Raw genomic sequence first — 15,060 nt, forward strand, 5'->3', positions numbered from 1 at the left:
CGTGGGGCTCGGTGCCGCTCGGGGAGAAGCCGTGCTCTGTGCCCGCTGGCCAGATGTTCCAGATGTGCCGTTAGCCCAGTAGAGCTGAAGCGGAACGGCAGTCATCCTTTTTTCCTCGTCCTCTGTAGCGCGATTACAAGTTCAGAAAGGAAGCTTTTACAGTTACAAGTTCAGAAGGGAAACTTCTGAATACAGGTAAGTAACTTGCAAAACTATTTCATTTCTCTTAATTCTTTCTCTTTTGAAGGCCAGATGCAGAAGCCAGCCAAAGTTCTCAGTACAGTTTTGAATCGCTACCCCAGAAGATTTGCCTTATCTGCGGTGATGAGGCTTCTGGTTGCCATTACGGAGTTCTTACCTGTGGAAGTTGTAAAGTCTTCTTTAAAAGGGCAATGGAAGGTACTATATGATGCCATTGTTCACCGTTATCTGCAGTCTATCTCTCCAGGCATTGCTAAGGACATGCTGTTTATTTATTGCCAATGTTTAAAAGTATTATCGCCATAGTCATGTTTTTTTGTTTTGGCAACTTTGAATATTACAGTGAATACTGACTAAATTCGTTCTTAGTTGATTTTGCTAGTATTATTTGTTTTACTTTAATTACTTGCTGTTTGTTATTTACTGTTTATCATTCTTTCAGAATGGACAGAGTGATAAAAATCTTTTGTGTTACACAATTTGTTGAAAAAAGTGCGAATGCTATTCAGAGGAAAATGTTGGGGTATGAATTAATGATAAGCAGATAAGCATTTATTTTGACTTTGAAATCGTGGAGTTTTTCTTGCTTGCAAGATGCAGAACTTGGCTTCCTGAAAGTTACAGAAGTATTTCCAATGAACTATTTCAAACCACAGCTAAAGCCATATTGCATATATTTTTAAAATTGCAAAGTGAAGCTGCAGGTTTAATAAATCAGTAGAAATGGCTACTTTTTTTCTTTTTGGATTGTATTATATACGTTGTCCACTGAGATTTTAAATATGAATACAGGAGCAGATTGCTTTGTTTAGTTCAACTGATGAACCAGTAAACCAAATTCTTCTACATTTTATGATTTGTCTCCTTTTCTGATTTTTATCTGATCCTGTCAGAACTAGGTTTTTCAAATTTTTCCTTCATATACTTGACAAAACCGTTGTTACAATGTATAAAATTCCTTAAAAATAATTGCATCCTGTATTTTTTTGTTGTGATTCATTGTTTATTCAACTTTATAATTGCCCTTGAAATGAAAAAGGGAATATTGGAAAATTAAAAACTTCACGAGATAATATAGTTAGATTTTTTGTTTCTGCTTTCAGCATACGCTTCTATTCTACTTTTAATATACGAGGTGCCTGAAAGATGGTAGCGCTAGGCTAGGTGGGCTGCCTGAACTTCTGAGCTAGTGCCGCATTTTCTCTAATACATTTTATGAGATTCATGAGAAAGCTGTTAGAAACATACATATTAGGCTGCAAGGAAAACACTTGGCTCTGAAGTCACCTACAGGAATACGTTTAAGTTTCACTGACTCTGCTAACTGGTCTCTTGGTTTGGCTTTGCATTTTTTGCTGTTTGTTTTGGAAAATCAGCAATATGCTTAAAAAAAAAGTCAGGGAGCTGACATTTTAAGAATGAGTGTAGTGTAATTCACGGGTGCCGTATTTTAAAATAAGTTTTATTCTTCGCCTTTCACTTATGTAGTAATGCTTTTTTATTTGGATTTGATTCTATCACTTTTGCATTTCATCGTCTTCCTAAATTAGTATTGAATTGTGTGTGCACTAGGTGAACCTGCTCAAAACCGTATCTTATTACTGTTCAGCATAAATATTTTAATGGGAGATGTTAAGAAGGCTTATAAATCGGTAATAGGAACGTCTTAAAGTTGTTTTCACTGATTATTTAATCAAAGTCTGTTTTTGCAAAATCTTACCAGGTTAAGAATGTAGACACGGAGAGAGCTAAGAGGTCCACACAGTTACACAAAACTTGTGTTTTACACAGCAACTTGATACTTTCAATTTTTAAATGATTCCAAAGACGGAGAGTATGGTGAGGAAGTGTGTTTGGGGCTTTTAGGAAGAATATTCAAAGAATGGACAACTACCTCAGAAACCTGACTATAATAAAAATAATAATAAATGGTTATTGAGTCTTACAGGAAGGAATGGCAGGCACGAGCTGTGAGGGTATGAGCAAGATGAACACATACACGTACCCATTTTTGTGTAGAAGGTGCAAGTCTGCTGTTCCTTAAAGAGTTCCTTAAAGAGATGGACTTCTTATTTTAATGGAAGCATGCTATGTAGTTGCTAGCATTGAAATCATCCCAGTTGTGCATAGATACTTGATTTCATTTAGAATTAATATAAGTTTTTGTTTACTTCTTGTCAGAAATAAAGGTGGCAAGTTACTCTTCTGCAAGAAGAAACGGAATAGTTTTACTATAAATGCAACAGAAAATAGTGCTTAAAAATTCACCATGGCAATTATATACATTTGAGATGCTTTCCTGATGTAAAATGTCCCCCTGTCCATCGTTTGTTTTAATGACAAGGAGTTGCCTTCTTGAATTTTTAGTACTACTACAGACATGGAGTTTTTTTCAATAGTAATTCAGGCAAATAAGATCTTAAACTTTGTGAGTGCAAATTCACAATCAAAACTCTACTCTTCGTGTACTTCCCATAAAGTACTGATCACTATAAGAAATTAAAACAGATGACTTTTGTTTCTGCATGTATTTTATATTTTGAGACCTTTTTCATATGTTACAAAGTTTTCAAGAGTATAGATAACAGGGTACATATTTTAGTTGCATTTAGTTGCATTAAATTTGTTGGGAAATGCGTACTTTGTTTTTAATTTTTTTCTGCAATCTCAGATATGTTGGGTGTTAAGATCTAACAGCCCGTGTAATTTTTTTCACAGAAGTTGTCCATTTACTTCACTCTCCTCTAGTGTGTGGAAATTACCATATTAGTTAAATGCTTCCTTTGTGATCAAATAGACCATTACATAGTTTAGAAGACTCCATTTTCCATCTCTAATATTTCTGAAATAAAACCAAGCTTATTTAAAATAATCAGATGGAACAATAATTTAAAACTGTATAGGTGAACCTAGAAATGTTTCTTTACTGAGTAGACCTTATCACTCTCTGCAACTACGTGGAAGGAGGTTGTAGCGAGGTGGGGGTCAGTTTCTTCTGCCATGTAACAAGTGATAGGACAAGAGGAAATGGCCTCAAGTCGCCCCAGGGGAGGTTTAAATTGGATATTAGGAAAAAATTCTTCACTGAAAGGGTTGTCAAGCACTGGAAAAGGCTGCCCAGGGAAATGCTCAAGTGATCATCCCTGGAGGTGTTTAAAAGATGTGTAGGTGTGGTGCTCAGGGATAGGGTTTAGTGGTGAATCTGGCACTGCTACATTAATAGTTGGACTTGATGATCTTAAAGGTCTTTTCCAACCTAAATGACTCTATGATTGTACGATTTAATCATAACGTTTGAATGTAACTGGTAGGTAGACATGCAGCTTAACAGTGAGGATCACAAAGATGGCAGTGTAAATTTAGAATTAAATTCCTAAATGTATATGATTTGCAGATATTTTCTGTCTTTTAGGTTCTTCGCTCCCCATATGTGCCCACATATGCAAAGGAAAGGATGATGTTAGTACAAGAAGCATATTTTACTGTAAGGAGAATCTTGAAGTACAATAAACAAAAATGCGTGTCTCTTTTTGCGAAACTGTAGTACTGCAGATGATGAAAAATAGTGCTGGAGGTGGGGATGAGAAAAGGGACAAAAATACTGTGGGTTTTTTTAAGCAGTGGGTTTAAAGGACTGCTTGGGTCCTGCGTTCAGTGATAGGAATCCCACCTGTATCACCTAGCCAATACATTTCTGTAGTATATAAAACAAATATAATAAGTATATAAAACAAATATAATAAGTATATAAAATACTTATTTCATATTAACCATGGTTTTGTACTATAGATACACAAGATATTATTATATAGATAAGTAATACTTATTTTAAGTATTAAGATACTTATACATTCTATAACATAAGTATATAAAACATAAATATTTATAGTCAAATTGGTATCTGTAAAAATAGTTTTCATCCTTAAGCTGTATGTCTGTTCCACAGTACTGGTGATGTAGTGTATTTTTACGAAGTGCTGAATGGAAATGCTTAACAAATGGTATGTTACAATCTGCCATCATGTGTAGTTGTACTTGGCTGCAGTTCAGAGGTTTCCTAGCTACACCTAGTCACAGCTCCTGCATTTTCACAAATGGCTGTTGCTTAATATTGGTTGACATCTGAGCACACTTCAACAACCTGGAATCTTCTGCAGTTAAAACCTAAGGAGAGTTACATGCGGACATTGAGACCCAAGGGAATATTACCTTATTCTTGTCCTGTCTTCCTTTATCCTCAAAAATGATATTCTATGTGAGATCTGTTTCACCAAGCTGTATGCCCGTACAAAGTGGACATCCATATATGGGCTAATCACTTCAATTTGGAGAGCAGTAGGCTGTTAAAGAACCAAAATTTACATGTCTACTCAAGATAAATTGCATCCTAAAGTGCCTGTTTTTCTCTCGTGCTCAAGAAGGGAGTGTACGCTACTTGTTCTGATGGATGTCCACACTTTAGAATCTAAATAATCAGATAAATTCCCTCTTTCTGCTTTTTTTCAGGAGTTTATTGTCCATTGGGTATTTTGATCAACAAGCGTCAGTATCTGGTGGGGTTTTTTTGCACATTGCCTTTTCCTGCTGCTGAAGTTTCTGGTTTTTCTACCTTTAGTACTCTTTGAGTGAGTGACCCTGTCCCTCTGGTTCAGCTGTAGGACAAGTCAAGGAATACATGTGAAAAAACTTACTATGGCAATGTGCTGTGAGGCTTTCACTAAAATCAGAATAACGAGATGACTGAAATACAAATATAATGCATCTTATGTTGGCAGAAGAATAGAGCACTCAGGGATCAGAGGAACAATAAATGATACTTTACCTCTGAAAACATTTGAGTGTTTTTAAAGTAGGTTTTGTGTTCAGATCCCTTATTCTGTATTTATGATAGACCCTTACTGACAAAAAACCCAACATATTTATGATATATTTATGCCACTAATGTAGTTATGCCATTTTATTTTTGACATATTTATGCCACTAATGTAGTTAGTTACTTAAAAACAATGACCAAGGAGCAATTGTGACAATGCCATAGAGATAGAACTACTGACTTGAAGACAGCAACATCTCCTGAAAGATGTTAGCTGTGGAAAGGCTTTATGCCTTTAGAGATATGCAGTGGTAAACAACCTAGGCAAAACAGCTAAAAATTAATCTTATTCTGCAGTTTATGATAGTGTCTGTCAAATAGGACTTAATTTTGCTTCAATTTGGTTTGCTGTGTTGTTATTTTTTCTTGATGGAACAGATAAGGAAAAAAAGATTAAAACCTAGATTTGCAACTTTCAGCTACATGTAATTGTCCTGTTTTGTAGATGTCATAAAAACAGTGTGCTCAAGTTGCTGTCTGGAGAGAGGGTTTTGGAAGGAAACAGAAAATGGTGTTGCAGGATTCACAGCAAAACACAGGAAGATTTTGAGACTGGAGAAGGAAAGAGTCAGTCATGTATGTTGCAGACGTTGACAGTGGTTTGTTGAAGGAGAGCAGAGCAAGATACATGGTGGTTTAGAAAATGCTGCTTTCCTTCTAGATGAACTAATTTGTTTCATCCATTTCGCAAAAAAATCCCCAGCAGAGTACTGTAAGATTACGCGCTTAGAAGCCACCAGGCAGTGGGATGCTAGAATTCCAGAAATTTGTTGTAAGTAGAATTACATCAAAAATTGCTCGTAAATCCATTCACCAAAGCAAAATATCCTATAAAAATACTAGGTTTGACCCAGGAATAAACATCTTGCGGTTTTACATTCTTTTTGAAGAAAACATTTTTACTCAGCATTCTTTGTCATCGCGTGTAATTAAGGCAAAGGAAGGACAGACTAGTTTCCCAGCGATGAAGGAGTGACTAGTACTGGTTACAGTCACAAACCCCACCTGAGCGCGCAGGCGAGGTAAGGCAGTCACCCGCGGTGTGCCAGCTGTGTTCGTCATCTGCAGCGCCTGAAGGGAGTCAAACACACTTTACTGTCCTTGCAAACCTGACCACCAGGCTGTTGGATGACCTGGGATGCAATCATTCTTTATTGTTTTCAGTTCAAACTATATTATTATGAAGAAAGGAAATCCATATTGTTTCATCCAGAAGAGTCAAGGATGGAACATAATTCACAAGTTACTCTTTGCCCTTTTTATTCCACTGAATCCTAAATTCTTTGCTGTGAAGCCAATTTGCATCGATCTTATGCAGTCAAATTGGCATGCAGGTCTTTATACTAGTACAGACTACAGTGTAGTAGTAAGGACATCTGCTTACGATGGGAAATGAGAATTATATTTCAGTGGGCAAAGAGGAAAGTTGGCAGCGAGTCCCCCATTAGCTACCGGGCTTTTTATAAAAAGGTTATGCATGGTAAGGTCAGTGGCGGAGTGGGGTGGTTTTTGTTTGTTTTGTTAAGTAGTTAGAATCTTAAGCCTCTTACTGCAGGGACTTTATTTTTAGAGAAAGTGTTAGCACAGAAATTAAACTGGTATGGAACAAAAGGTGTGTGGAACCTTGGAGACTTCAATGGCTTGTAATAGCATACAGGGACATGAAGGTTTCAGTGTTACGAACTGTGCAGTGTAGATTCCTAGTTTTCCAACTGAAGCTCATAAGCCCACATGGTGAGAGGGAAACTCAACCCACAATTGCTGTTTTGCACATTGAAACAATAGAGGAGTGTTAGATTTAGAGCAGAGCAAAAGTCAGGTCAGCATGTTTCCCATTCCTGATGCGGAACTAGGCTAGACTGCTTTGCCTAGTTAGGGAAGACCTGGCTGTCTGAACAAGTTCAGAGTAATCCTTGCACTTGTATATTGTCCTAACTTCCTGAAGTCAAAGCTGTACTCAGAAGTTACACCTGCATCATTATGTCTAGTACAGATACAGAGCTGAACCTGTTTTGCATTTTGTTTATTTTGAAACCATATTTATTACTGGCTTCCACAAGAACCCCTGAGAAGGAATTCCACATTTATTTACATTAAAAGAGTAATTACATTGGCTTTTTTAAACCTATTGATTTGATTGGTACTTGGGAAAAATATTGTAGGAGGTAAAGTTGGTAGTAAATTACTGAGCAAAACCTTGAGGCTAACTCAAGACAGAAATCTAAAACGACGAAAATACTGTGATAGGTTTTGCAAAGAGCAGTCCTTCAGCGATGGGGATGATTCTATATGAGAGCACTGCAGGTTAAGAGTGATACAGGGAGGCAGAATCACATGTGGGAGAGAGAAAAAAGATCTGAAAAAGTACCTTTGTTTGCACACAGGAGAAAGTAGAGTTAGCAAAGTGCTTTGCTTCTGTGCTGGGTGGCAGCAGTTCAGCACAGGTGCGCTTACCCAAATAACTCATTGCTTGCATCTTGTACTCCCAGTGCAGATAAAACCTTATGATTTCCATGTTTTGCACATCTGCAAAATATCTGCGTTAGTTTACTCGAGTGATTGGAAGTGACAACATGTCAGAGAGCTAAGTTAGTAATGCAGTTTTTAAAGACTCTACGTGCTACTTCCAGCAGTGTTTGGATTAAAATGTCTCAGTGCCAGAGTATGATCCGTGCAGCTTTACTGATGGCAAAACCTGTGATTGTCTTTGTGGACCACTGGCATTTTTGACCACTTTCTCAGATCAACCTGCCAGTATAGCAGTAGTCATTACTGGACTTAAATTGTATTTACCAGCTTGCATGAGGGACTTCCACCTTTGCTAACACAAATGGACTTTGATGGGGATTAAGAATGCTGTCCCACAAGAATTGGGAACATGGGAGTAACAGGTGAAATCATCTCTGTATTTTCCCCATATTCTCAATCAAATTGAGATCACCAGCTGATACGTTGGTATGTCGAGAGAGAGCTACAACATAAACTTTCAAAAAGAGGTGAAAAGTAAGCATATGTAAGAAACTTAACAATGGGAGATGACTTCTGAGAAAATGGCAGTTGCCAGAAAATTGCCAGATTCGTATTTTTGTAAGAAACACAAATAACAGTCTTTACTTTCTGACCCGTGCTGTAGTGATTAGACTACTATCCTATTTTTTCCTTTTTTTTTAATTTTCCTGATTGTAATGACAGTAGTCATATAAAAGGTATGAATGACAAGCTACCAATTGATCAGGAATTTTATCTTCAAAGGTATCGCTGGATACTTCACTAGTACATGAATTTGCTATAGCTGCAGTGCTCACATACTGAAGCCAATCCGTTCAAATGTCGATAATCCTAAAGACTGAGGTACAGGAGTTGAATTTTCAAATAAATGTTTTAGCATCCCATGAAAACTTTGCAGACAGCTTCATCTAACTAAATATTGTCCTGTGATTTTGAAATTAAATATCTGGCACGTTTCCATTTCGTACATAACCTGTCCTTTAGATGCTTGCTGACGCATAATGTCAAGCAAGTAGCAGTTTCTCAGAACCCAGTTCCTGACAGTCATAGAAGTGGTTTTGGATGAGAACATTTACTCAGATTTATCTATAGTTAAGAGATCCAATCAGAGGACTCAGATAATAAAAAACCCCTGACAGCTGACCCTATGAAAAACAATATATAAATGAACCTTAAGTGTTCCAAATAAGTTACAGCTAAATCAGAATGAACGGAATACACTTTGGTTTGGGAGATGGTGGGGAGAGATTGGATAGAGACCAGCAGAGTAGAAAACTGAAGTGAAGGTGTAATTCAGGTGCAGGATATGACTTTTTTTTTTTAGTCTTGAAAACAAGGAAGTGGTTGTCAGTAAGAATCAAAAAGTACCTGAGGTTTTACTATCTTAATCTCATGTGGGGGTTGGGTTGGCAGGGTTTTGGCATTTTCTTGTTTCTTTTTTTTTATGCTAGGTATCATGGAGTCTTTATGAAAGAAGTAAATGAGGTGAAGACATAAGAAAGATTGAGTTGTTAGTCATTATTAGCTTTTTAATATGATTTGTGGAATAAGTAGGAGTGAAATAATACTTTTAGAAGATCAAACCAAATTCTTACTGTGGCTAGGTTGCAGTAACAAACTTAATTACTTCTGTGGTGTGCACTGGATAGAGAGATTATTTAATCCTGTCTAGTGTTAAATTCTAGAACATGAACATTGAAGAGTAATTTTCATAACTGTGATTCATTTACAATTTGTTTTGCGAACGTGAAAAATTTTATTCAATCTTGGATTTATAATAAGCAGTTTGTGAGTTGTTATGTAATGATGAAGTAATGTAATTTCAACTAAAGTGGAAGCTGATCGACTGATAGCCCGTAAATTATGAAGAGGCTTTCTAGAGCTGTAGATAAACATGTAACTGTAAATATAAAATGTTATAATTTGATTCGTAATGCTTAATCTTAGAAGCATAATATTTGAACACTATTATATAAATAATACAGGCTATTTAAACATGTATCAATGTAAAACAAACTACAACCTTCTATTTTTCCAGATCCTTTCCTGTTCCAGCAGGAACAGTGCTGCTGTTACTGATTCTACCCAAGCTCATTAGCCTCTCCTTCCCGGTTAGAACACACGCTTGGGTGCTGAGTATGGAGATCACACGCCAATGTCAAGAGTAAATTCTAGAGCGGATAAACACTGTTCCTGAGTGCTTGAAGAGTAATATTTCACAATCTGACATTGGTAGATCAGCCTTTTTCTGTACCATTACAGGACAAAAAGTACAACTCGAATGCCTGAGCTGTTTGTGAACATTAATTGCCGTACTGGAAATAGAGCCCATTTTTTGGTCTCGCAATGGACATGGGTTATGTGGACTCAGACTGTGTTGTGTAGACTCAAAATATTCCCTGGAAAAGAGGCCCAGAAGAGACACTTTCAGGGGACCAAAGGAAAGTCCCCAAACCAAGACACCTGCAAACAAAAATTAACCCATGTTTAAGGGTTCCTTTTTAAATTATCTGTACATTAAAGCATCAGAGTGCCACAGTGCAAGATAATCTGATGCTTTATAGATTCTAGTTAAACTAACAAAGTTTTGAAACTGTTCTTGCTTATCAAAAGACTGCATGCTTTTGTAGCTAATAAAAGCAAAGCAAGACGAGGGAAAACTGCAAATAATCCCAAGTAAGATGTGTTAGAAAGAAGTGTTTTGCTTCCTGTTCTGCTGCCAAAAGCAAGACAGATTTTTATTCATTTGGTTACTTTTGGTGAAGTTTCCTGGAAGAAGGAATCCAGGATTAGAATTAGTAAGAGAAAGTAAATGACAGTTTCTTTTGAGTTGATGCATTACTTGTAAATGCCAGGCAATGCGTGAGGCAACTGTTTTTATTTACTTGTTTTCTAAAAAATAAACTTTTATAAAAATTAATTTCAGGCAATGAAATTTCTTTCATTAAAACCAAACAAGTTGTTCTTAGATATATGAGTAAGAAGTAAATTATCTAAAAAAATGTTAGCACAGAAGCAAACACGTTCTTTGACATGGTTTAGCACTAGCTCTTTTCTTTTGTTAGAATAGAATGTTCTTCCTTCTCCTGCATTTACATTTAAGGATTAGTTTGCAGTTTATCTGTCTTCTGTGGAGAAAAATGATGGGTGAACAGTTTCTCATTTTACTGTGTGCAGGGCAAGGACAGAATAGGGTTATAGAGAAATCTGAATAAGAGCACCTGAATAGAATGATCACCTCAGATTTATTTGCTGCTGGTCACATAAGGTGGCTAACTGAGAGTAGTACTGATTTAGAAATTACTGAAAATTTAAAAGGTTTGGTATTGATGTCTCTTGTATTTGGAGGTCCACATCCACAGTATTCCATGAAGGAAGTATCCATGACATTGGTATTTCTGCAGGTGGCCCATAGATTTTTAATCCATTTTGTTGCTCTCCAAATAAACACTGTTTATTTGTTTTCATGCTTTCATGCTGGATACTGCTAAGAAACTGAAAATACAGAAATGAATAGAGGGTGATGTGCACAAAGAGGCAGGATTTTGAAGTTAAACTTTAATGGGTAAACCTGGGCTTATTTTGGTAGGATATGTGAAAAATAGCTTCAGTTTCTTCTTGGATATGTACTTAGCTGTGTTTATTTATTCAAAATTAAAATAAATGACAGAAATTATCAATGTTATACTAAAGCATAGACATATACTACTTTTTTCTCTTTCTCAACTAAAATTAGGAATTACTGAAGTTTGTGTTCAAAAGAATGTCAAGATATTAATTGAGTTTAATTTTTTGCTCCGCTGGAAGCTAATTTCATTTAAAAGATTCCATTTTAGTATGATAATAATAACAGGCTCTTCCTAACTGAATCCTTCAGAACTGAACAATGAAGTAAGAACTAACAAAACCAGTTTTCATCTATTTGTCTTTTATTTTTGGCTGTGTTGGCTGCATCTGTTCAGTTGGTATTTCAGTAGGTCTAGTACAAAACTTCTCCATCATAGGTAATTTACTCTGCTTAAAGGGCTCTTTTTTTGCACTGTCCCAACTTCTTCATTCTGTTTCCTGCCAGAAGCTCCTCATCAGTTCAAGCAAAATTTACTTAAGTTCTTTAAGACCAGGAACAGTAATTTAAAAACATAAGTTTGAAAGAAACAAATTGGTCAGTCTTCATGCTTGATTTACTTAGAAGATAATGACACTACAGTAATTTAAGCAGTTCATACTGTGTGCTAGTTGTTTGGGGATTTCGTAGACAGGGAGTTTCACTCTTAAACAGGCTGAATAATTATATTTAAATAGTAACATGTAAGTGTTTGAAAGTTAGTATGAAATGAAGGAATCCTTTAATGGTTTAGGTACGGTTTTTTTGATTCTTCTGTTATTTTTGGAAATACCTGTGCAGATAAATGATTTCGTCATGTTAGAAAACATAGTAGTAATCCTATTTTTCTCTTGCTTACAGGGCAGCACAACTATTTATGTGCTGGAAGAAATGACTGCATAGTCGATAAAATTCGTAGGAAGAACTGCCCAGCATGTCGCTTGAGGAAGTGCTGTCAAGCTGGTATGGTCCTGGGAGGTGAGTCGCGTTTCAGATTTGATGGGGACAGATAGGCTGTCAAGAACACTGAACACTACCTTCAATCTGTTGAGTTTAAACAACGTTATTTTGATATTATAGGGGATAGAAACACATAAAAATGTTATTCGTGGAAGAATTACACCATGTCTTAAAATTACTTATCAGGTTTTTTTAATGAGCCTGAAAGTCTGTGATTCTATAATTCTATGAAATCCTGAAAAAACCCCACCTTTCTATAGGAATCCCTCTCCTAAAGTGTCCACTTATATTCATTTTCTTACAACGGCAGAAAGAGCCCTTGTTGTATGTGTATTAATAATTTTGGATCAGATATTCTGACCTAGGTAAAAAACAAGCAAATTGAGATTAACAGTAAAGTCAAGAACCAGTACTATCCCCTTCTTTGTTCTGTTATGCTCTCATCATTGCTTTGGGTACATATCAACCAAATGATATCCTTCTGTTCTGCTGAGGAGGACCAGGCAGTGGTTGCACCAACACTTGCAGACTGCATAGCAGGTGCTGGGAATTCCCATCTTTGTGTTAGTTCTTGCTCTAATAGATTTACTTTTTTATGTAACATTTATCAAAGTTGAGCACTATGTTTTTGAAAAGCTGCAGGGAGAAAATGACGCAGGATCAGGTAGTCACGTGGCAAGTTTAGCTGTGCTGACATGTGGGAATGATGCATATTCTTCCTGATTTTTTCTTCTGTGTTTTTATGAGAACTTTAATTATAAAATGTTTTGGATCAGCACAAAGCTTGAGTATACATGGCTAATACTATAAGGAAATGGCTATACAAACGTGATAGAAAGAATAGGTTTGCAAAGAGAGTTAAAAAAAGGAGAAAAACTTGATTTCTTTATTATATAATTTATTTTAGTACCTCAAACATATCTCTGTCTGGATTTTCTGTACTGTTTTTGATCCCTGAAGGAAGAACTGACATTATATACTGTGCGCAATTTCATTATCCTTCTCATCTGTGTTAATTCATTAGTTAAAGCGTGTGTGTTGTTTCCAGACTGATATTTTCATTGTATACTTTGAGCTCCTCTAACATCGTATGGAGTTAGAGCATCCTGTACACATGGCCCTTGTGTCCTTCTTACATTTTATACTTTTTTTCAGTGATGTGAACCAGTCGTTCCCAAACAGTGAGCAGCTGTTGCCAGCTCTCAATACTTTGTCTTCTGTAAGTGACAGTGCAGGGAAACAGTATTACTGCAGAGCTTTAACTGCCCAGGCTTAGGAGAGGAAAAAGCCAAGGAGATCCAGAGTGGACTGTGTGGATCCAGAGTGGGCTATGGAAAATATGTGGTAGGAATGGAGACTCAGGAAAGGCAGAGGTGGCAGATACAGTGCTTGTCTTTTAAGGTTTGAGACAACTTTTAAGGTTGTCTTGTAAAAGTTGAGCAACTTGATATGTAAAAAATGTCCCTGCCTATGGCAGGGGGGGTGGACTAGATGATCCTTAACGGTCCCATCCAACCCAAATCATTCTATGAGTTTACTTAGTGTAGATTAATACAGGTAAAAATTCATTCCTGGATGTGAGTTTCGCACAGCCAAGAGTTGGATGATGGTGTAACCTGCGTTTTCATGTATGATAGCCTGGATAATACAAATAACGAAACCCTAAGTATTCTAACCCAGGCAACACTTCATCAACAGGCATGTGTGGGACTCAAGAGATTCATCTAGTCCTTTCGCTTCAGCATTGTGCTGCATCGTAATCCTACCTAGGAAGTCTAGCCAGAAGGCAACTGGATGCAAGTTTTCCTGGTATATTTTGATATATACATTTTACTCTGGGTGTAGGTAGCTAAACTGGAAAAAGTTGGATGTTTTTGCTAGCAGTGGTGATGGGATGGTATGTCCTCATTAGCATGTCCTTATATGAGGATGCTTTGTCCTCAAACTTGGAACCAAAACCTGAGGATAAAGGTGCTCTGATTCTCAGTTCTTTACTATCATCTATGAAGAGAATAAGAACTTTCTCTTTGAATCACTTCTTTTCTCAGCTACACCGGAGCAAGCGTGAAGAGTTTCTTTGTATTTAGTGCTGGGTTGTTCTGTCTAGGCAGTTGTGTTGTTTAGCCTTTTTCTAAATATATCTTAAAGCTGTCTTCCATTTTTTGAGGAGGCTGTTGCAGTCTAATTCTTCTAGTTCTCAGAGGGGCATGGCATGTTGACAAATCTCTGCCCTCCCACCTACCCCATCTCCTGGAAAGAAGTGATGTGGTGACAAATAGGAAGTAGAAGAAAACAGTAGGACAATGGAAAAAAAGAAATATTGAATGGAGCTGAGACTGTGGCATCTCTAGCTTTTTCTCAGCTGCATCAGGCTGAGTGTAGTATTTTAGGTGCTGTTAGTGATGTCAGCAGTTCTGGGGGGATTAGAAGACTAATTCTTCAACTCAAGTTGAATTGGAGTACTTAATACTGAAAGGAGAATAAAAGACAAATGTAGACCCAAAACATAAGGAAAACTGAAGTGAGGCTATACTATTTGTAAATGAGGATTTAAAATTAAAACCAACAAAAATCTCAAGATAGACTCTTTAATCGTATTTTCCTTTCTACTGTTACTGTTAATCTTTCTTATTTTTGCTCTTCTGCTATTTCTTATACTTCCTTTATTGTATCACATGAGCAGTATTTCCTACCCACGATTTGCCATGCTGATCAACACCGTATGATTCATATATGGGGTACTACTGGGCATAGATAATTTTCCCCAAGATGTAAGTGTCCACAAGAAAATTTCCAGTTCATGGAACAAATCATATGCTTAGCTACATCCTTGACTATTTTAAATGAATCAGAATAGTCAATACTTTAATCTTCCATAGGTATAATTTTGTTCTTCTTGCTACATAATTTCTTA

The 15,060-nt window shown here is 36.6% G+C and overlaps 1 protein-coding gene across 1 annotated transcript in view; it reads left to right on the forward strand.

Annotated features, from left to right (window-relative positions):
• Positions 1 to 128: 128 nt before the first annotated feature.
• Positions 129 to 15,060, forward strand: part of PGR (progesterone receptor) — a gene marked incomplete at its 5' end in the record, with an annotated part of 30,653 nt that continues 15,721 nt past the window's right edge. The window contains 3 exons of the mRNA XM_009865992.1: positions 129 to 195; positions 248 to 399; positions 12,048 to 12,164. Of these exons, the coding sequence (XP_009864294.1) occupies positions 129 to 195; positions 248 to 399; positions 12,048 to 12,164 (336 nt within the window). The remainder of the gene's footprint in view (positions 196 to 247; positions 400 to 12,047; positions 12,165 to 15,060) is intronic.

This window comes from Apaloderma vittatum, unplaced genomic scaffold (genome assembly GCF_000703405.1).
Source record: "Apaloderma vittatum isolate BGI_N311 unplaced genomic scaffold, ASM70340v1 scaffold10710, whole genome shotgun sequence".
NCBI lineage: Eukaryota > Metazoa > Chordata > Aves > Trogoniformes > Trogonidae > Apaloderma > Apaloderma vittatum.